The sequence below is a fragment of the Quercus robur genome, chromosome 1 (genome assembly GCF_932294415.1).
Source record: "Quercus robur chromosome 1, dhQueRobu3.1, whole genome shotgun sequence".
Classification (NCBI taxonomy): domain Eukaryota; kingdom Viridiplantae; phylum Streptophyta; class Magnoliopsida; order Fagales; family Fagaceae; genus Quercus; species Quercus robur.
Window position 1 is genome coordinate 18,669,473 of NC_065534.1, and position 22,939 is coordinate 18,692,411.

A 22,939-nucleotide genomic window follows, 5' to 3' on the forward strand; every position below is an offset into this window, starting at 1 on the left:
ATTACAAGCATAACAATACTGTAAATAAATGCAAAAGAATATGCTGAATATCAAGGAATCCTAGTTCAGGCACTTGTAATTGTATGCTTATGTAATATCGTTACTATTTTAAACTTGCCTTTAGCTCCTAGGAGTTACGAATCTGGTTCTGATTTACGGGCTTTTAAATGTTTAACTACATCATTATTCCTTCCTAGTACAATTCAATTCATTGTTCCTTCATCTAAAGCACCTTGATAGTTTTCTTCAAACACTTCTTCACATTCTCACAATCTCCAAATACATATGCTATATTATAATTCCATTCATTTTTAGTTGATAAATAGATAACTATGTACTTAGTTGTTTATATTTCTATAAGATCACTATTACATTTGAATGCCTAGACATTAAATTACAATAAATGTCAAAACACAATTAATCCTTTTCTAGCAAAGATACAAAACATCAATAGTCATGGATAAAAATACTACCGCGCACCCTTGGTGCGGTGATCACTTTACAAGTATAAGTGTTTGTGAGATGTAATGGGACAAGGGCCGGGGTTCAAGTTTCTAGGAGAGAGTTTCACGCATATATACACTTAGATTATGCTAAGATAGAATTTCTATCTTGTAAAAAAAAAAGGTCATGGATAAAAACACCATCAAGCTATTCAAAATAACATCTAGCAAATGTAAAATTTTTACCTATGCACATAGACAAAACAGAAACACTATATAGAGGCCCTATAAAGAGACAATAGCTTGGGTAGATCCTCATTTTATTTTTTATTATCCGAGATTTGCTACAGTATTATAGTAGTGGACTCTACACTTAATATTTTAGGAAGCTAAACTTGCATCTTTATATAGAACTAGTCGTAGACCCGCGCATTACGCGAGATAATTTTTTTTTAGGGTGATCTTATTAAATATATTTGGGGTAATAAGTAATAACACTCTCCCATTCTGTTTATATTAATAACAAAATATTTTAACTTTATTTAAGAATCTGTTTATAAATGTTTAACCATGGTTAGTAAAGACATTACTCATAATTTTAGAATTAAAATACAAATTTATAAAATACCAAAACATTTGAAATGACAAATCTCTCCATAACTCATTGGGAAAAGAAAAGGGAAAAAAAAAAGGAAAAGACATTACTTAATATTTTGAAATACACTTTAATTTAAAATTTTAAAATTAAGGTTAATTTTGGAACCTACCTTAAGCACATGCAAGTTAGTACACAATATTTTAATATTAATTTAACAAAGTTTGGTCAAACAAATGTAAAGGGTGAAAATATTTTTTCCTTTCAAGTTTGAGGTAAAGTGTCATTTCTTCAAACCTCAAGAAAGAGGAATGTAATTACCTCTATATTATTATTATTATTGTTGTTGTTGTTGTTGTTGTTGTTGTTATTAATAATTGATTTTTCATTTTCTTCTAAGTTAATAAAAACCTTACATATACCTTTGTATTTATTTATAGAATATACATTTTTTTAACCTTTACATATCTTTTTTTTAATGTCAATCTTTACATATACCTTAAGTAAACTCTATATATTCCACTTCTTTAGATGTGTAAAATCATAGACTACTACTTCATAATGATAGTAGCTGATTAGTTTTATCACTTTTTTTCATAATTTCATTTATAACTTTTTTTACTATTATCATAATTTCATTTCTTATGTAATTCTATTATTACATGAGAACATCTCCTTTTAGTTATGAATTAGAGTTTGATTAGTTTTAAGTTTAAATATATTGCTATGATTGTGTTTAATTATTGATTATTGATTCAATTTTTTAAGTGAATGTAACAGTTGATTTTATTGCACTGTAAAGTTTTTAATGTTCTTCATATTGGTCATATTTATTTTTTATTTTTACTTCTCCTTACAACCTCTTTGTTTTCCAATTAATAGTTACTAATTGACATTTGATTTTTTTTTCTTTACCATCTCTCTCTCTCTCTCTCTCCATAGGCAACCTATTGTTTTCCAAAACTTGATGATTATTTTATTGCATTAAATATGCATTGTAGTTTTTTTTTTCATTTAATTTTGCTACCCTTAAGTTAGTATATCCATAACTATTAGTTTCTTTATATTATATTTGGTTTGATATCCTCATTATTATTATTATTATTTTTTAATTTAGTGTTTCCCAATTGGCATTTGTTTTGTATTATATTTTTTCTTTGATGTATTGGGTTTGAGAATGAGTGTGTCCCTAGTATTACTCCACTTTATGAGGACACTTTTATTTATTGAATTTAAGTAAAATTTTAAAATTTTAATTTTTTTAAATAAAAAAAGGAGAGAAATTAAAATATAAATAATTTAATGATATGGAAGATGTGGGGAGACGAATAGTGATATTAAGGTAGAAGGTAGTGGGGAGATGAAAAGATAAAGGTAAGGAAAAAGCTTGGACAATGTGTAGATGAAAAAAAAAAGTACAATTTTTTAAGGATAATTTTATTGATTTAAATTTAAATAAAATATTCCATGTTTAATTATTATTATTATATATATATATATATATATATATATATATATAGATGTGACTGAATTTAACTATTGAATAACATAAGATGAGAAGAAAAAAAAAGTAAAAATAAAATATATAACAATAAATACCAATAAAGAGAACAATTGCACATAAAAGATTTTTATTCTTTCTTATAACTCTAATTAAGATTGATGGTTTTTTTTTTTAATATGTGTTTTAGTATTGTGTTTTTTTTTTAATTTCCCATTAGAAAGTCTTTTCTTTCCCTTTTATAATATTCATTGAATTTTGGTTTGGATTAATACTTAGTTGTTCTTGGAAATAGGAATTTGAATATGCCTACCAATTTTTTGAATAATAAATTATTATAAAATCTATTTTTTATTTCTTTAGTTTTATTTTAATTTTGGTTAAGTTAACCTTGTAATTTTGTGATGATTTTTTATTATTATGGTAATTTCCTTATTCCATAAGAGATGAGTTGTATATTAAGCAAATGTAACACACTACAACAAAGTTAGAAGAATATGGTTCACCTTAAAAAATATTAATGAAATACACAAAAAAAAAAAATTAAAATGATATCCACCCCAAATGTTTTCCTGTAATGACAAGCTTTATCTTTTAACCTCTAAGAAATGCAATGCAATGACCAAAGGATATGCCCCTTTAACATATTGTCTCTAATCAAATAAACAAAGGCTCTTGTCCCCTTTAGGTACAGGTTTATATGGAATTCAATTGTTTTCAATTTCTTCTTTCCTCTGTAAGAAAGAACCATCAACCTTAACTAATAATAAAAAAAAAACCATCAACATTAATTAGAGTTATAAGAAAGAACAAAAATAGGATAACATTTAACAATTAAAGAGAAAAAAACAATTTAAAAAACAAATCTAAATGGCATTAACCAATGTGGAGTTTTAATGAACTCTTGGTCTACCTAGAATATAATAGAGAAAATAAAAATGAGACTAATACTAATTCTAGGAAACATAGAGAAATAGAAATAAGGATGCTAATTAGAGAACATTGGCAATACCATCAATCCTATTTAAAGCTTAATCATAGCTCCACTAATTTGCTGACTTTCAACTTTTGGCTAGTATATATTCAGGCGTTCTCCAACGCCATAAAATTCCTTATTGTCTGGTTTTACTTGAATTCCGGCAAACTACCAAATCAAATTAAGGAGAAAATAAGAATAATGATTCTAGTGTAGAAAAAAAAAATCCCAAAGATTAGTAATTTGGCATAAATAGAAGAATGTATAAAAAATTCATCGAAAATTTGAGAGAGAAAGAGAGAGAACCTTTTTTTGAATTCTGGCAAACTACCCGATTAAATTAAGTGAGAAAATGAGCATAATGATTCTAGTGTAGAAAAAAGAAAGAAAGGATTCCCAAAAATTAGTAATTTGGCATAAATAGAAGAATGTATAAAAAAATTCATCGAAAAATTGAGAGAGAGAGAGAACCTCTTTTTTGTGAGAGAAAACCATGCATAGAATGGAATAGATAGTTACAAATTTATAGTAAGAGAATGTGAATAAGAAGAGACAAAATAAAGAAAGATAAAGAGAAAGAAGAAGAAAATGTTTATGTGGAGGGTCGTGGGGAGATGAAAAGAAGAAGAATAATATTTATGTAGAAGGTAGTGGGGAGATGAAAAGGTAAGGGTGGAGAAAGTGTGGAAAAAGTGTAAATATTAAAATAAAATAAAAAGTAAATGTTAAAAACAATTATAGGAAAATTGGAAAGAAAATGATAATGATGTGGATGATGATGTGACTCAACTGGAGCGTAGCAACAATAAATGTTCCGTTTTAGCTTTTAGATATATATAGATATAGATGACATTTACATTTTTCTTTTAATAATAAATGCTTGCCAATCTTCTTCTTCTTCTTGTGGAAATTTAACCACCTGTCTGCCACCATTTCTGTGTCTCTCTCTTTCTCAGGCACACAATACGTGCTTTCTTATGCTAATGGTTTGCTTTAAGTTTAGAATAATCTGATTAAGTTCAAAAGTTCATAATAGTTGATGTTAACTTATCAATGCTTAAGTTTAGGAGTAGTGGTTAAGTTTTATGGTAGTAATGTGATTAAGTTGATAAGTTGATAATGATTGATGTTATCAAATAAGGGTAGTAATTTGGTTAGGTTTAGGAGTTGATGAGGATGCTCATCTCAACAATCAATTTGATTGGGTAGGATCAGGAAGAGCATCCGTTTGCATTTCCCATTTATATATATTTCCCTTAATTTTCTCTCCATCTCTTCCCCCTCTCAGTCTCTCTATCCTTCTAGGAGATTGGTTGACCTCAGGTTCAAATCAATCAATATTATTGAAAAACTCTCCAATCCAATTCCAAACTACTTGATTGCATTTAGGAACGTACCACAAAACATCACTAAACTTCTAGCCTTTAGTTGTGTTCCCAGGCATTCGACTCCATTGCTTTAAGGCAAGCTCACTACCATTCGCCAGCATCTTCCAACCTTAGCCACTCTACTTAAACACCATAGGTGCTCGATGTTAATAACCTATCTAGAAATCTGCCAACTTCTTACCCTTCCTATATATTCACTTGTTAGAAATCCATGTTAAGTTCCCATGTGAGGCGAGGTTGACAATGCTGAAGTGGATGAGTCCAAGATAGAGTGATAGTAGACGGGGTTGATTAGTTTGTTTGTGACAGTTTGTCTACTTATCTAAATGTAAACAATAAATTAAAGTTTATACTTTATATTCATTAGCTTATCAAGGTTATTTAATTAAAAAAAAAAAAAACTTATCAAGGTTAAAAAAAATAAGTTGGTTAAAATTTCGTAAAGTTTTTTGCAAAATTTTGTAGAAAAACAATTTTGTTGTCTCAAACGATAGTAAAGGTCTTTTTAATTGTCTTTAGTGTTGAATCAACCAATGTGACTCTACAAAGGTGCCTATTGAAGTGCCACACCACATTGTCTATAAATAGTTATTATTCCATTTTCAATACTTTATATAATTTTTCACCATAATAGAAATTCACAAGAATTCTCAAGTTCCAATACAAAGAATTTTATTGACTTAGTTTGATCATAGAACTATAACCCTTTAGCAACTTTGAGTGGGGAAAAGTATTATCTTGAAGAAAGTGATTTTAATGTGCCTCTAAGCCATCAAGTATCTTGGTTATTCACTGAAATTTTATTTGTTGCTTTCATTGTTATCTTGATTGTTTTTGAACAATTATTTATCATCCAAGTTATTATTTTAGAGGGAGTATCATAGTTAGTGGTTGTAAAGAGATAGCAAATAAATTCAGAGAATGAAATGAGGGTGTGAGAAGTTTATTTGAGTTTAATTTATGGGTTGGTTTTCCTCGTAAAATTACTTTTTATAGCCTTTAATTTATAAAAACTTACCATGAACTTTTTAATAGACAAAAGGAAAAATCCATTTGAAAATAGTCATATAAGAATCACAAATAAGACCGAAAAAAGAAGAAGCAATAAGCTAACTAATAATCAACTCCCAAATGCACGCTTAGTCTAATTCCAATCAAGTTAATATAACTGGCTAGTCAACATTAACTACTGACAATAGACAAAAATGATCTACACCTTGACAGTCTCTAATGATCAACTTAACATGCCCATCAAGATGAACTATTTTCTCAAAAAAAAAAAAAAAAAAAAAAAAGAAGATAAAATGAACTAGATCCAAGTCCAACCACTTGGCATCCCGCAATTCACTTTCTGGTATCATTTAATTCTTCTTTTGCAATGGCCTTACAGCCGAATAATATTTCAATAATTGAAGGATTTGAATTCGACCCTTTATGGCTTATCACCATTTGTGTTAGATTGCAAACTTCAGTTATAATGATTAGATAAGTTACATAATTCTCCCAGGGGTGTTTTCAAATAGTATGTCCTAGACTTCTAAAAAAATTTAAGAAATTTTTTTTAAAAAAAACTTTTTAAATTGTTTCAATTTGCTCTTGCAATGAGTGATTATGAACTAATTAAAAGTAATAAAAAGTCATGTAAATTATGTTTAAAACTTATTTGGCTATTAAAAGACATGTCACATGAATAACGATAAGAATTTTAGTAGGAGGGACTCATAAAACCATGGCATCTTTATGAAATTGTTTTTTTTTTCATTAATTTTTTAGTGCCAAAAAATACTCCATGTAATTCACATTGAGGGATTTTTTATCTAAATAAGATATAATAAATAAGAACAACCCTTGTTTCAGTTATCATCGATTAGGATGCATTCATTTATATAAGATTAATTTGATCGTGTGTGTGAGGGACCCATGATCATGAGCCCATGACCAAGCTTAAATAGGCCAGTAGGCCCATAAACCCGATACAATTAGCGGTTCATTGCCAATCAAACCTTTTGACTTACAAGCATTCACTATTGCAAAGTTTATTGTAACTATTGACCTTATCACGCTTTATGTTAGGTACAACAAAGAAGCCCTTGCTAACCTAAAAGGCTCCTCTCGAACAAAACAGTCTTACTAAATAAACGTAGAAAGACCCATTTCCAACATCAACCTAATTAAAGTAATTTTGGATTGACAATCAATCAGTAGAATGACATGACCCTTGCAATTGAGGATTTCATGGATACAACAGCCATGCATTAAATGCTATTTTATGAGGGAAATATCTTTTACACATGATACACATATATTTTCAAGTCACAATTTATGTGCAAAAGTATTGTGTGTAAGATATTCGTAACATACATGTGTGCTACTATTTTATAAGGGAAATATCACTTACACACACTGTACACATATACACTTTCAAGTCACGATTTATGTACAAAAGTGGTGTGCATAAGATATTCATAACAGACATATGTGTTATTATTTTACAATCACCCATATGTAACTTCCCTCAAATTATTGGGGATGTGAAGTTGTCACACGTCCAATAGTGAGTAGACATCCCTTCCTTTTGATACATTAAATTTCTTACAATCAGACTGCAGTGGAGGCTTTGAGGAGGTTGGGGGGATTCACTTTGTGGTTTTGTGGCTTCCTTCCGAGTGGTTTGGGTTTTCTTTTTATCAAACTAAACCTCATTTCTCTATTTACCATAACACTGCAAGCAAGGTGTGGTGCAAGTCAATGCCATGCAATGGCCGTAACTAGCAAGACTAAAATTTCACACAAGCTTCGTCTTCACTAGTAGAAATCCAAAGATTAAGAAACAAAGCACTATCGTGAAATATGAGGCCATGACTTTAAATCATGTTTATGGCAGGGGTAAAATGTACAAAGCAAACAGAACTTATTAGCACCTAAAATGAACTAAGCTGGACACAAATTTTTTTCCCTTACATTATGATCATCCCAACTCTCGTACACAAACTGAGAACCACATGATCATAGACAACTAGGTAAGTAGCATTTTTATTCAAAAACCAGTACACCGGGGATAGCTTACCCCTAAATCTTTCTCGGTGATATCCGGTATTTATGCAGTAAGACAAGAACGCAGTGATTGTTCCAGAAATGGAACATGGACCGGAAGGGGAAAGAAACATCGTCGTGAGCCCTCCAAGGAGGGCTTGGGGTTGGTTAGACCACATGTTGTTCTTAGTACGTGAAGAAAAACCATACGGTAAGAAAAACCATCCTACAAGGTGAACAGCTTAGCTTACAGTACAAGGCCAATAGCCACAGCTTGTGGTCTTCTAGACACCAACAAAAACCATCCGTCTAAGTGAGAGCCCTCCCGGGAACAAATCCTGTTTACATAAGCAGTCCCAACTATCTGATGGGTGGTCGAAAGATAAACTCGGTCACACAACAGCTTAAGAGTCCTCGTAGTGAAGGTAATCTCTTGTTGTAGAGGCACACTACACATGATAAGCCCCAAATGGTTCCAGTCCATTCCACTAGTATCTTTGGTTCTTACCAAGTCCAATCCCCACCCTTCCTATATCACATCGGAATACTTCCTGAACATTGGTAAGCTTTGAACTAGTTGAAATGGTTATGAACCATGCAAGTATGACAATCTGGTAAGAATTAACGAGTATGCATTCTATGTAAACTTCATAATCACTAATAGTGAATAGAAGTGGGAATGTAATGGCCTCGAGTTGTTGACAGAAGGCTTTATTGATAGCCATTCCTAAATGAAAGTTTGCAGTAGCATATTATGGATGATAATCATCCTTTCGATCCAATGGCTATCCAAAATGTGTTCTAAATGTGGTGAATCCTAGTGTGAGTTTGGAAAGCACGTTTTGCGTGTTTCCCAACGGATGTGTTTTTTTTAGTAGGTCCCGGGTCTCGTGCATTGTTCACAGGACTCACAAGTACTTTTTTTCAGCAAAAACAATTTTAAAACTAGGTCCCACAGCACTATTCACATATTTAAAAATTATTTTGCTACAATATTTTCAGTTTTCAGTAATAAGCGGTATCCAAACAGACCCTTAGACCGAAAAACTTTCCTCTACCAATGATGAAAATGAAATGTATATCTAAGACTGAGATTATTAAAAGCTATAGCATTGGCCTATGGATTTATGTTCTTTTCTCCTTTTCTGAATACAGAATTGAACTATGGATAAAAACCAAGATCATAAAATGACTCAAGACTTGCCTTTTGCCTTTAGAATTTATACTTTTATAGGGAATAAACCTTTTTATAAAATTAAAAAAGAAAAAAAAGAAAAAAAAAAGCAATTTGACAATCTTCATTGAAATTTGAAACTGCTAGTGCTCAATGATACATAACGAAATTGGAGCAACCAAAATCTCACATGCAAAGATTCCTTGGTGCCTTTCTTGCAGGAGATCAAAGAGTGTTCAGGGAAATGAAACCAAAACAAGCTTCTAAGTAAACTTAAAACAACACTAATCTCTGAAGATACGTTACAACACACATTAACTGCAAGTCCTACTGAAAACAGGCATAACAACGTAAAGAGGTGGCTATGTTTCAGTGACAACAATCCCTTATTCTTTTGATAAATATGACAATGGCATTTTATTATAGAGAGAAACATGGGAACACACAAACTTTTCATCTGAAACATCTAGAAGAAAGGATCCATTAGTATCCGTACAACTGAAAGCCTCCTGCAATGCACCTCCTATAAAAGCTCTAAAAGCCAGAAACAAACAATAAATTAGTTCATATATCTGATGCATGCAAACAGATTTTTGTTCCTTATATAATATATACTTGGATTGGGCATACAGACAATTAAATATTGAGAACTTAAAATACAACAGCAAAGAGGCATAAGATCTCACCCAAAATAGTATAATATCATGACCAAACATAGACATTAATTAGAAAATTTGTTTAGAATTGATTAATATATAGGTCTAAAACAAAAACTAGATATTTGCTTCATCTCTCAGCTCATTTCATGTCCAAAACAATTTAAGCGTAAGAAAAAGAATATTTCACTCATGAAATTATAAGCAGACAAAGACATAAAAGAGCCAGGGCGAAGTAGTAAACTACAACATCCGATAAGATCCCACATATTCCTTGGATATTTCAATCTAAAAATTCAGTATTAATAAATCATTAGCAATCACTTCAATTGAAGATTCTACACCCTGAAAATAACATACAATTCACAACTTCCTCACGCACAGAGCACCAATGATCATTTTCAAATCTACTCATGTTTCCTACTCCAAGCAATGAAAACCAAGTACAAATAGCTTTCACCAACAAGAAATAATCCAACCATTCCCATCCATGGGCTCAAGCCTGGAGCACATAAATCATGGAGAAGAAAGGTCTAACTTAGTAAGAACAACAAATGTTGATATCTCATCTATCACACACCATTAAATTTACACATGCCCTTCAAGAGAGAGCTGATAATAAGAGTTTTCTTTCAATAGGCACTCACAACAACACTAACTAACTACTATATTAGTTGATTTACCTCAAACTCACATGCCCTGCTTTAGCAGTCACCCAGATACTACGGAGGTGTTTGGGAGAGGAGTTTGAGTTATGTTGTTTGAGTGTTTTTGATATACATATGGGTGAAAAAGTGTGTAATATTGTTTAAAATATGAAAATGTGAGTTAGAACTCACTCACCAAATAGGGTGTACATCTTCCTACCAAAGTCTCCCCTCATTCACTTACCCAACAAAGATTCTGTCATTACTCCTACCCTTACCAATGAAGGTGAACACAGTGCACATGATAATAGAATCAAATTTAGTAATGGGTTAGCCAATTGAACAATGATTTATCAAATGAATAATCATTAAAATAATATGTGAGTGGATATAATAAACATAAAATTTTCTTCCAGGGTAATCTTATTCTACCTATTCTTTACATTAATCTTAACCCCTATCATGTTATCATGTCATTCATATTACTGACATCCAATTTAATTGTCAGCTCAGGTTAAATTTTGGGTCATGTGAAATCCAAGCATTACTAAATCCACAACAAAATCAGTAAAGAGGCGGAAATTTTTCATTTGATTCCAATTCATACACAGATCACTATAGGAACTAGAACAAGAATAGCAAAAACCACCAATAAAGAAAACTAAATATGATAAACACCATAGACTATAGTGGTCCCCTGAAGCCAAACCAAGCTCATACATTCACCTAGCTGAAGTTACATATCAATAAGTGATTTCCTCCATTATTTACTTGAGCTCGCTAAGAGACTCATCATCAATGCATAATTCATAGGCTAAACATTAAAAAAAATGGAACATTTTTAGTTACAAATATGCCCCATGCCTACTTCTCCAAGTTACCCAACCTAAACAGTAACACAAGTCATATCAATCTAGATCCATGACAGTATTTGGCATTACAGGTTCTATTCCAAGTTTAATCACATTAAAAACAAGTATCCATATCCATTTCTTCTCCATCTTAAAACACAAATTCACTTCAATTCATTAACTTTTATATGCAGAAAGCAGAAGCTAATGCATCCAAAACAACCTAATAATTCATCAAACAAAATATGCACAACAAGACCAAATAAAAACAAGTAAACAACCATTAAAAATGAATACACACACACAATCTATTTGCTAATCCTCACCTACACCACACTCTTTGCTGTCCAGTTTTCTAAACATCCAAAAATAACTCTATTAACAAATTGAACAAACCAAGGTCATACAGGTAAACTAAGAAATCTAAGTTACCCGTCAAATTCTACTCCTACTAACAATTCACACACTCACATAAATAAGTCACATTCTCAAAATAAGCAAATAATTGATTACACATAAGAAACACATTCACAGTCACATTCACACAGAAAAGTGAACAAAAATTTTCAATTGTAGGGTGAATTACTTTACTTAGTGGGAATCATGGCAGTGTTCCTGGCATAAGCGAAAATGCCAGCAGCGTCGATGACGGGCCCAGCATCCCCAATGGGCTTGAGCTTGTACTCCTTCCCAGTCGTGTGATTGATCAGACGGGTCTCCGCGAGCTCAATGATGTTGGGAAATTTGATAAAACGTGTAGTGTGATAAGAAGGAGAGAAAGAGGGTTTCGGTGAGGTGGTGAGGTGGTGAAGGTAGTTGGGTTTGGATTTGGAGAGAGAGACAGTGAGGAGGCTAATATCAAATGTCCCCTGCTTCCGCAATAACCTTATCATTCTAATTATCAAGTAAATCTTGCATGTGAAACCCATTAACTTTCCAATGCTTCATTTGCGCAAATATCGTGTAGAATAGGTAAGGTGCTTACAAATTTTGCATATTTGAATCTAAGAATTTTGTGATGAATTTGGCCTAAGTGGTAACAATTATCTCTACGTGCTCAATAAAGGATGAGATTCTGGAAGTGGCTGGGGGTGGGGGAAAATATACAAAGCAGGGTTGTCTCTTCTTGTCATTGACACATAAAATAAGTTTGTTTCAACTGGTTTAGCCAAGGAAATTGCAAGAGTCGCTCAAGGTTGGTTTACTTGAAAACTCATTGTTCTTCATTCTGTGAAGACTAACATAAACTCATTCAAAATCCTGGTTCTGCAGGAAAATATTATTACTTGCCAAATGCTTCAGATGCCGTTATCTCAGCTACAACCAAGGAAGCATTATCAGCCTTAAAAAGCTCATGAACCATTAAAAAGTAGTGTGTTACTTCGGCCACCAAAATCTGACAAAATTTAACTGATTTATTTTACTACCAAACATTTTTTCTTCTTATCTTTATAATTGTGTAATCTATTCCACATGTATCAGTGTATGTCATTACAAAGCGAAATAAAATCTTTCTTATTGTTCCTTTTTTTTGTTAAATTCCAAATGTTATTCGTCCAAGCACTGACCCCAAAAGGAAGAAGTCCTGTCAGAGCAATCTATTAAAGCTTTGCCATTCTGAGTGATAATGGCAGCTTTGCAAAAAGTGGTGTGGTGCCATTTCTAGTGAAGAATTTAGAAGTGGGGTAGGATCCTGATTTCAATTCTTTTGAAGCAAAAATCTTTACCATTTACATATAGAATCATATAGGAGCATCATTTAAAAGCTTACTCACCAGGCTCACATTCTTACTGATTGATTAGAATTCTAATCAAAATGTTAATATCAGATTGCCCCATAGATTAGACATGCTTATGTCTTTTAATGCTTTCATTTGATATTCACTTTCATAGGGGAAAAAAGCCCACAAAATGCCCGGCCATTGACATAGTTAACGGTAATTGCAAATATGACATGGTATGGTTTTGAATGTAATTTGAAGAGAAAAATGGCACTTTAAGTGAAAGTGATAAACAAATACTTCTTTCTATTGGCTACATTCACGCAGTCACAGTGCTAGTTCAAGTTATCAGTGATAATGAATCCCACAAGTTGTGGCTTGAGTTGTTACATGACTCCGACTTTGGCAGATCTACTAGTACTGTGAGCAAATGCTATAAACCTAAGTGAACTGTAGTCTGTGGAAGACATTCACTCTCTCTCTCTCTCTCTCTCAAGAAGCAACAATTTTGAAATTTTGCTAGAACACCTCCAACAGCTTAGCTAAAGCCAAAATTCTTTCTATTTAAGAGAGTAAACTCTTAAAATGCAAGTCCAACGATCTATCTAAAATAGAGAATTTAAAAAAAGAAAATGAAAAAAAGAAAAAGTATTTAAATAGGATAGTATCTGTTGGAAATTGTATTTAAAAAACTAAGCAGGCAAAATTAAAAAAAATTAACTTTTACTCTCCAATTTAAGTGAAAAAATACCTACATTGTTAAAAATACTAAGTGAATTATTGTTTTCTGCACCGCAATTGCGTTTAAAAATGAAGCGTATGGGAGATGATTGAAACGCGAGGGCTATATTCAAACAATTGTAAGCGAGAAAAATAAGAATTTAAGAGGGTGTTTGGATTGGGTGGAATTGAGTTATATAACTCAGTTTTATTACCCATAATTCAAAACACGTGGGATTCACCAAAAAAAAAAAAAAAAAAAAAAGAGATTATTTGGAAAGTTTTTTGAGTATTGTTCCATCACTCAAAACTAAAAAAATTGAATTTGAGCGATGAAAACCGGGAACAAATTTTTTGAGTTTCCAAAACCTCAAACTTGAATTTCAATGTCATTGTGGTTATTTTGGTGAACTTGTGGGACCCATGTGCACTTGTCGAGTTGGACCCACTACCTTTGACATTACCACTAGCCTTAACTTTTCTTTTTCTCATTTCATTTCTTCACATTTCAGAGTTTCAGAGATTCTCATTTCATTTCCTTTTCTCATCTCATTTCATTTCTTAACTGAAGTTCTTGGTCAGCCGAGTGTAGGAGCAATGATGAGATGCAAGAAGCTCAAAAAGCAATGAGTGTAGGAGCAATGCTGAGCTAGAAGAAGCTTTGAAACCGTATGCATTAAAAAACCGCTGGGGTCATTTATCTCTTCTCCTCTCTTCACGTGGTCTATTTATATTTAAAAATAATAATAAAAAGAAGAAAGAAAGAGAGAGAGAGAGAGAGAGAGAGGTATGCTCAATTCCAACGTGGCACAACAGGCTAGCTAAATTAATGAGTCCGGGTAAAAAAGAAATCCGAATTCAGGAAAATATGGATCCGGGTGCCGGATCCAACTGTCTTGTTGTTTAGTTTAGCCAACCTGACCAGTTCGAATTCGAACTTGAAAAAGCGCTCTCTTCTCTTTGCCCACCGAAACTGGAACTGAAACCTCTCTCTCTCTCTCTCTCTCTCTCTCTCTCTCTCCGCTTTTGAAACCTCATTTTCCCGCGGTTTCTCGACTCACAGTCACACAAACACACAGGCACTTTTTCTACGGCGAAGGTTTGTTCACTCACTCAACTCAGCTTCTATTTTCTAGGGTTTTCTTTCTTCCCATTTCGAGAATTCGCCACAATTTTCCCGGCACCCAAACATGTCTTACGGTTTTAAATTGCAAATGTGTACCAGATTTTTCGTTGTCCAAAAAATTTGCTGTTTGCTTCCTACACATTCAGAAATTCTTCTTTTGCTCTGAACTAAAAGATTACTTTTTTATTTATTTTTTTATACGGAGTATTATTTTTACCTAAATTCTTTAATTCTTATTTTGCTTTATTAATCAAATTAGTTTTTGCAGATGGAAGCTCTGTACGCGAAGCTCTACGATAAGTACACTAAACTCAAGGTTAATGTGACAATGTGTATTTTTTTTTTTATTATTATATTTTAATGATGCTATGTTTGGTCACTGAGAAAATTTTGCGATTACGGCAAAGAATACTAGTTCTTGAGAAATTGACAAACTTGTTTAGTTTGGAGTTGATATTGTTCCTTTTCTTTTTCTTCCTATATATGCTTCTTGTTTTTTGGCAGAAGAGAAAATGGTCTGAGTTGGATAAGCTAAATAAAGATCAAGAAGTGAAATTTGTGACTTATGTGAATGGTATGTATTTTTTTGGGTTTATACTTTCAGTGTTTTATCTCTCTCTCTCTCTCTTTTTTTTTTTTTTTTTTTGGTTCCAATCTTAAAGAACTGTTTTTTCTTTATGATTTTTTTTCTTGTTTCAAATTAACTCACCTTAGTTGTGTACTTTGTAACGAAAATTTGAAAAACATGCTGACCCAAGTTGGGTCCAATACCTATGCTTGCAAAGCCAAAGATCAATGTTTGTAAGGTTTTTCCGGAACATTTTATGTGGTCTCTCGGTCATCTGTGCCAATTGGTTTGTGAAATGGTAAAATAAAATTTTATGAGCTGTCTTTAGATGCCAATTACTTTGCTATTCTACTCTTATCTGGGCTAAAACTTGAAGTTCCAACTACCTTTGAATTGCCCTCCTTAATCGACATGGTTGTTCGAAGCTGTGTCTCTACTCTCTAGTAGTGTGCTTCTTTAGCTCGATTAATTTGATGAGTCTTTGGACAAAACTATGCATGGCCTCTTTGTTCTCTTCTCACTTAGAGGTTTTCATTTAATAGAATAGTTTGCTGCTGACTTGATGTAAAAGAACCCTATAAAGTGTGGTTTTTCTTTTGCCTATGCATTGAGAGCCCTTTAATCTTAATTGAAGTTAGTAATATGTGTCATCAATTGGACTGCACTCTACTGCTATTAACGTAATTATAGTTATCGCTCAAGCTTTTAAGCTTATTCTGCTTCATCATTTATTTTCTCACTTGTTGCAGCTGCAGAGGAGCTGATACAACACCTGAAAAACGAAAATGACCAGTTGCGTGCTCAGGTTGATGACTTGAGAAGTGAAGTGTCTTCGATTAGGTATGCATTCCTACTTTCCACTAACCTTTTGCTTTACTTCATGTATTTCCCCCCCCCCCCCCCCCCCCCCCCGGCATATAAAGCACCATTTATTCAACTTTTGGTGGAGCCAAAATGATGCAGGAAAAAGCTTAAATGGGTTTTAATACCAATTTTGATGTAGGATTTTTAGGTATTTGGCGCTAAACTAGATTCTTGATGAGACCTTGAATGTGTTGATGGCTGTTTAGTATTAAAATAAGAATTGAACATGAAATAAAGAAAGCTAAAACACTAGGCAATCACACCCGCAAAGCTTAAATAAGCTGCTAGAATTTTATTGAAATCAATCTCTCTATCAATCTTCTTGACTACAATGAATCCTTTATATAGGCTATTGCTAAATCCTTTCTTAGAAGAACTAGGACCCCTAAATAACCTAATCCTAGAAAGACTAGGATTACTAATAATAAAGAATAGCAATTAAGAACTTCTAGACCAAATAGAAAATGGCTCTTAAACAAAAATAAGACTCATGGGTCTTTTTAGTACAGCCAAGGACCGCCCCTTTCAGAAAATCTAGAAAATACTGAATTGCCCTATTCCAGTAAACTTAATTAAAACTGAACTAGCAACTTTCTAAGTTAAAGAAGTGTGGCGTCATTTAATCAAGTTTTATTAGGGAAATGGCTGTGGAGATATGGGCATGAAGTTACCCACCTTTGGTGGAGAGTTATCTCCACAAAATATGGTGAGGGTCAAGTGGGGTGGAGTACGAAAGTTTGTAGGAGGACTCATGGATGTGGCCTTTGGAGAAGCATTCATGAAGGGTGGGAGAGTTTTTCTAAGCATCTGTCTTTTGTAGTAGGTGAAGGCACTCGTATCCGCTTATGGCATGATAGGTGGATTGGTGATAATACCCTAAAAGATCTCTATCCTAAGCTCTATGTGTGTTCAGCTGCCAAGGATGCTTGCATCTTTGAGGTTTTGTGGATTTCGGAAGGGGGTATTGTTAGAGTGTGGGATTTAAGGTTTTATAGAGCTTTTAAAGATTGGGAGCTAGCTGCATCTTATTCTCTACTTTAGCTTATCCAAACTCGTATTCCTCGGGGTGATAGGAGAGATACTCTTTGTTGGGGCTCAAAGGTGATGGTAAGTTTGACACCCGGTCTTACTACCAAGCGATTCGGGGTACTCCGAATTCTTTGTTTCCTTGGAAGGGTGTTTGGAAACCAAAGATTCCTAAGCGAGTGGCTTTCTTTTTGTGGATAGTTGCTCATGATCGGATTCTCACTTTGGATAATCTCATGCATAGGGGTCGCCCTTTGGCAATCGGTGTTGTATGTGTTGTTGTGATGGAGAGTCAGTGGATCACCTTCTTCTTCATTGTCTTGTTACACATACCTTATGGACTTTTATGCTTCAAGCTTTTGGTATTCATTGGGTTATGCCAGGATCGGTGGCGGGATTGTTATTTTGTTAGCATTAGTGGCTTGGGAAGCATAATTCGAACATTTGGAATTTGATTCCAGGGTGCTTAACGTGGATTGTTTGGTTGGAACGAAATCGTCGCTCACTTGAGGACAATGAGAAGACGTTGGATAAGTTAAAGGTTTTATGTCAGCGTAGTCTTTTTGAGTGGTCTCATTGTTGGGGTTTTACTAATTCTTCTTCTCTCTTTGAGTTTATGTTTTCCCTTAGATTAACTTCCAGATTGTTTTGCTGTTTGTTTCATCTATTTCTTGTTGTTCATCATCATGAACAACTTGTGCTATTCATCTTTTACTCATTAATAATAGTTCTCTGATTACCTATCAAAAAAAAAAAAAAAAAACTAAACTAAACTAACCATGAAAGGTGCCAAGAAAGCCCCACATCAAAGCCAGACCATAAATCTTGAATCTTTTGGTATTTAATATTGTTTTTCAAATTCTTTCTTGTTTGCATTATTAAATAACTGTAAATTTGGAACCATGATAGTTCTTTCATTAACGCATGATGAATATTTATATACAAGCTACTTAATATATACACATACACACACAAGCTGTACATGATTTTTGGGCAATGGGCTGCTATAAAGAAGACATATTACAGCATTTAAACTATTAGCAGTTGCACAAGTTAAAACCCCTTATGACATTCTAATTTATTCATAATACATACATTTGATTTTGCACTCACAATCATGGTCTTCTCATATTCAATTTCAAATATATCTTGCATGCCTAATAATAACAGTCTGAGACATATGTCACTTATGTTTTCAGGTCCGCCAAAGATGATCAATTTACTGAATTCCAAAATCGTTTAATGGAAGAGAGCCAGAAGAGTAAGGCATATGGATTTGGTTATTTGGTGCTACTTGTAACTCTTACACTAGCTTACCAGTTTGGTGTGTTAGCATCTACATCATGGATTTAGTATTTTTCAGCTTAGACAAACCTAGATGAGTATAATAGGAATTTCTCCTTTGCTTCTGTGGAAAACTAGCATAGATAGATCTTAAGTTTTGTCTGGGTATTTATCCATTAAGGTTATAATTGACTGGTTTTGAGAACATGCATTAAGGTTATACTTGCTTACTAGTTTGATGTGTTAGCAACTTAGCATCTGCATTATGGAGTTTCTTAGTATTGTTTCAGCTTAGACAAATCTAGATGAGTTTAATAGGAATTTCTCCCTTGTTTCATTTTTGTTGTCTGGGTACTAATGCATTAAGGTTATAATTGACTGGTTTTGAGAACATGGTAAGCCCTGCAATTATAGTGAATATATTATCTAGGGCAGACAGGAAACACGATGTCAATTTCACTTTATGTGTTACAACCCAAATACTTGTGCCAAGTTTGGTGCAAGAGGAAAAAGATTAACAATGGTAAATTGGAGACGAGTTTTCAGAGGATCATCTATTGCACATGATATTGTGGGCAGCCTAGATGATCAACATTGTTAGATAAGTACTAGGAAACAATTAATTTGTTGATTCGAATGATTCATAAGTAAAAATATGGAATAACTTTTTTTTTAAAAGAATGCAAAGATGGTTTTTATTGTGTGCCATGTGGAACATTTGCATTCAAATTCATGTTGAGATGCAACTTGATTCTAGATATTTGGTTTACCATCAGCTTTAAATGAACCAGCTAGGCTGGTTCTTGTATTCTAAACCTAGAACTAGATTGAAAGCTACAAGGAGCTAAACTAGGCCACCAGGATAAATGCAGGTGTGTGAGGTCTGTTTCAGATTGATCGATGGAAAACATTTAGGATGTGTTTGGATACCGCTTATTTTAGCTGAAAATTGAAAACTTATTGCTGAAAACAATAAAAAAATAATTTTTGGATTACTGTTCACTCTACCAAACACTGTACATTTGCCTTAATGCACTGTTCATGTCCCATGAACAGTGCAAGAGACGCTGGTCAAAAAAAGAAAAAAGAAGAAGAATAAAACGCAAACGCAGCCATGAAACGCGTGTCCAAACGCGTACTTACTACTTAATTTATTGTGATATGGCTAATGACGGAAAGGTAGGTAATTATAGTAAATGAAAGATAAATAACTCAATGTGGACGCTAGTTTAGTAGTGCTCATGATGAGTGCCCAGATTTCCAGAAAAGTCAGGCCTACACCCATTTTCTATGCCTTCACTTGGACCCCTTAACTTTCTCATTTGAATTTATAGTATAGTTTTCATTGTTACTTTAATAACTAAATTTTTGTGTGGTTGTTGTAATTGCGAACATGGTTTTGATAATTAAACCAATTAACTCACTGGGTTGGGCTGGCTTGTGTTTCTAGTTGAACCGAACCAAGTTGTAGTTCAAACTTTTTTTAAGTGCAAAGAGATCATATTGTTTAATAAAAATTGGTGCAACTTAGTTTTGAAAGCTGTAGTCATATCATCTATATTGATTGGAGTTTCATCATGCTTCTCTTGTTAGAAAAGTTATGACAAATATGTTTGTATGTATGGTGTTTTTTTCATCCCTACTTAGTTTAGAGCTTCTATCGGCACTTCACCAAAATTAAGCAGGTTAATGTGTTTGATATTGTTGACATAAGTACTGCTTTGATGTGACTACATTTAAAGGACTTAAAAAGATGAAAAAAAGACTGTGTTAGCCTTTTTAAAGGACTTAAAAAGACTTAAATGTGACTACATTTAAAGGACTTAAAAAGATGAAAAAAAGACTGTGTTAGCCTTTGAAATCTTGGTGTTTTCTCATGCTATGTGAATCTTCTATTGATTTTTGTAAGGAAAAAGTTATCCTCCAAAACAAGGTGGAGGAATTTCCTTTGTATGTAATAGTTCATAAGGCCATCCACATGTACTTTAATCACATGACTTGTTAAAATATTTAAACATGTCACATCACTATTAAATAAGTAATGTGATTAAAAAGTATTCATGGATGCTCATTTGAGTTGCCACATATTGGTTTGCAGGGACTTTCAAAAAACAATTTTGCTGTTGTCAACTGTAATAGTTGGTAATAATGGTAATTCTAGCGTTTAAGCATGGGTGTATCTATTGTATGCTTCCTGTGTACTTGGGCCACATTTCTCTTTAGCTCAATAAAAATTATTAATTATAATTTAAAAAAAAAAGGCGTCTTTACATGACCAATCAATTCCTATTTTTTGTTTGATCAATTTCTGATCATCATTGAGAGGATGAATATATTGCAGATAAAGCTCTTTCTGAAGAAGTAGAGAAGCTCAGTGTACTACAACTAGAGGGAAATTTTGGCAGTTCAAGGGTTGGCAGAAATGACAACGGACGTCTGAATACACCTAAAGTTACAAGATCAGTGTCCAACAGCCCATACAGAATAATGACCAGAAGACGTAGCAGGCTTTTTAGTTCTGAGAGTCAAGATGATGCCATGCAAGTGCAACAAGAATCAGAGAAAAATTTATTAACAGAAACTGTGCCCAGTGGTGCTCTCTTAAATGTTCAGCAGGTATAAAAGTTAATCCTACATGTGTTGAGCAGGAACTATTAGTTTTATGCTTTTCTTCTGACCAATTTTTTGTAATCATCCAGCCGGAATGCTGTAGAAGAACTGCTAACACATCAGGTTGGTGTTGGAAATTAAATATCTGATATTTTTACTTGGCATATTTTTGGTTTATTGTGTTATAGTGTTTCTTAGGTGGTGGAATGAATGAAAGGGGCTCAGTTAACTGCTTGTTTCAAGCTTTTGTTGAGTACTTGGTGGGTATGAAACTATCTGCTGTTACTCAAACTGAGGGAATGTCTATTTCAGCCCTGCACCAATCAAGTGGTAAGCCATCAATCTGGAATAATAGTTTCAATTCCTTGACATGTACACATATTTCTTTTTATTTCTTGATTCTTTGATGTTAATATGATGCAACCAGCTAACATCTTTTAACTGAATGTTTGGCCATTCATTTTATAATACCCATATTCTGATTCAAGAAGTTCCCTGTTAAATAGATGTTGTGGTGGGAGGATTATTTTGTTTCATAAGGATGTGTAAGAAGTCCTCTATCTTGATTTGATGAATTATTGTTGTCTGGGACCCAAAAGAGCGGTGACGGACAAAGAGCCAAAATTTCTGGATATAGGTAAAACATGCTCCAGATATTCTATGAAATTGTAGCATAAACGCTTTTATCTGAAGCATTCCAAGACATGATAATGCGTTTGACAGAGTGGACTTCTTAAATACAATTGACTTTGCTTATACTAAAAAAATACTTTTTAAAATATAAATTTTTAACTTTGTAAAACATATCAGTCACTTTTGCTATTTTTCTTTGGACAAAATGATGTCTTTGGACACCATATCAGCCATTCCTCAAATGTATAATACTAAAAAAAAAAAAAACTGCTAGTGTTTGACACAAATTTTGACTAGCGATTTAATCAAAGGATGTTTGCATTACATATATATGGGTTCAAAATAGAATGGTTGTATTGAAAGTATCTTATTGTACCTGTGTCCAATTAGACCTTAGAAAAAGCTTGTTTGATTGTCTAATTAAGCCTCTGGTATATTGCTTAATTGGAATTCTTGGCAGAACTAAGTTTTGGCTTCAAGCATCTTATGGATCAAATACTGCATGTTGATCACTACTTTCTAATCTTGATCATAACAGGGTACTCATTCAGTCTTACATGGGTAGACACAGCTGCTGGAGAGGAAGCAGAACTGTTGTACCGTGTCTCATCATTGGGGACATTTGAGAGAGTAGCACCAGAATGGATGAGAGAGGTCATTCTCTTCAGCACAAGCATGTGCCCTATCTTCTTTGAAAGGGTATCCCGTGTCATCAGACTGCACCACTAATGGTCCTCTTCTTAGTTTAGATTGTTGTTTTTGACAATCTGAAATACTGCAAGTATTTGTAAATCAACACCTGTGGCAATGGACTTGCGATGGGCTAGTCTAATTATCTTCTTGCTGTAGATTAGGTAGTGGTATGGTAGATTTTCTCGTAGATTAGGGAACTTCAAGAAAACTTTGTGATCTTCTATGTAAATTCAATGACTCAGATATATTGGTTGACAGTATGAATTTCTAGAGATAAACAAATCTCAGAATGTATTTGATATACAACTTGCTTATATAAAAGCAGTGGTTATCTTTAAAACTTAGAGGTGGTTTATGATGTTTTAATGATGATTTGTATTGAAATTAAAATATTGAGGATTTGTGCAAGTTCTTTTATTTCTTTGGTTAG

At 33.1% G+C, this 22,939-nt stretch overlaps 1 protein-coding gene across 1 annotated transcript; it reads left to right on the forward strand.

Moving 5' to 3' along the window:
- Nucleotides 1-14,618: 14,618 nt before the first annotated feature.
- LOC126724174 (uncharacterized) lies at nucleotides 14,619-22,853 on the forward strand. The gene is made up of 9 exons (XM_050428538.1): nucleotides 14,619-14,804; nucleotides 15,100-15,147; nucleotides 15,336-15,405; nucleotides 16,149-16,239; nucleotides 18,489-18,550; nucleotides 20,915-21,189; nucleotides 21,273-21,306; nucleotides 21,382-21,513; nucleotides 22,355-22,853. Exons 2-9 carry the CDS (start codon nucleotides 15,100-15,102, stop codon nucleotides 22,543-22,545), a joined length of 903 nt encoding a protein of 300 aa, XP_050284495.1. The 5' UTR covers nucleotides 14,619-14,804; the 3' UTR covers nucleotides 22,546-22,853.
- Nucleotides 22,854-22,939: the final 86 nt, after the last annotated feature.

Coding starts and splice junctions, on each gene's coding strand:
- LOC126724174 (XM_050428538.1), top strand. CDS start 15,100: ATGGAAGCTCTGTACGCGAAGCTCTACGATAAGTACACTAAACTCAAG. Junction 21,307..21,381: donor AAGAACTGCTAACACATCAG/GTTGGTGTTGGA, acceptor AGTGTTTCTTAG/GTGGTGGAATGAATGAAAGG. Junction 21,514..22,354: donor AGCCCTGCACCAATCAAGTG/GTAAGCCATCAA, acceptor TGATCATAACAG/GGTACTCATTCAGTCTTACA.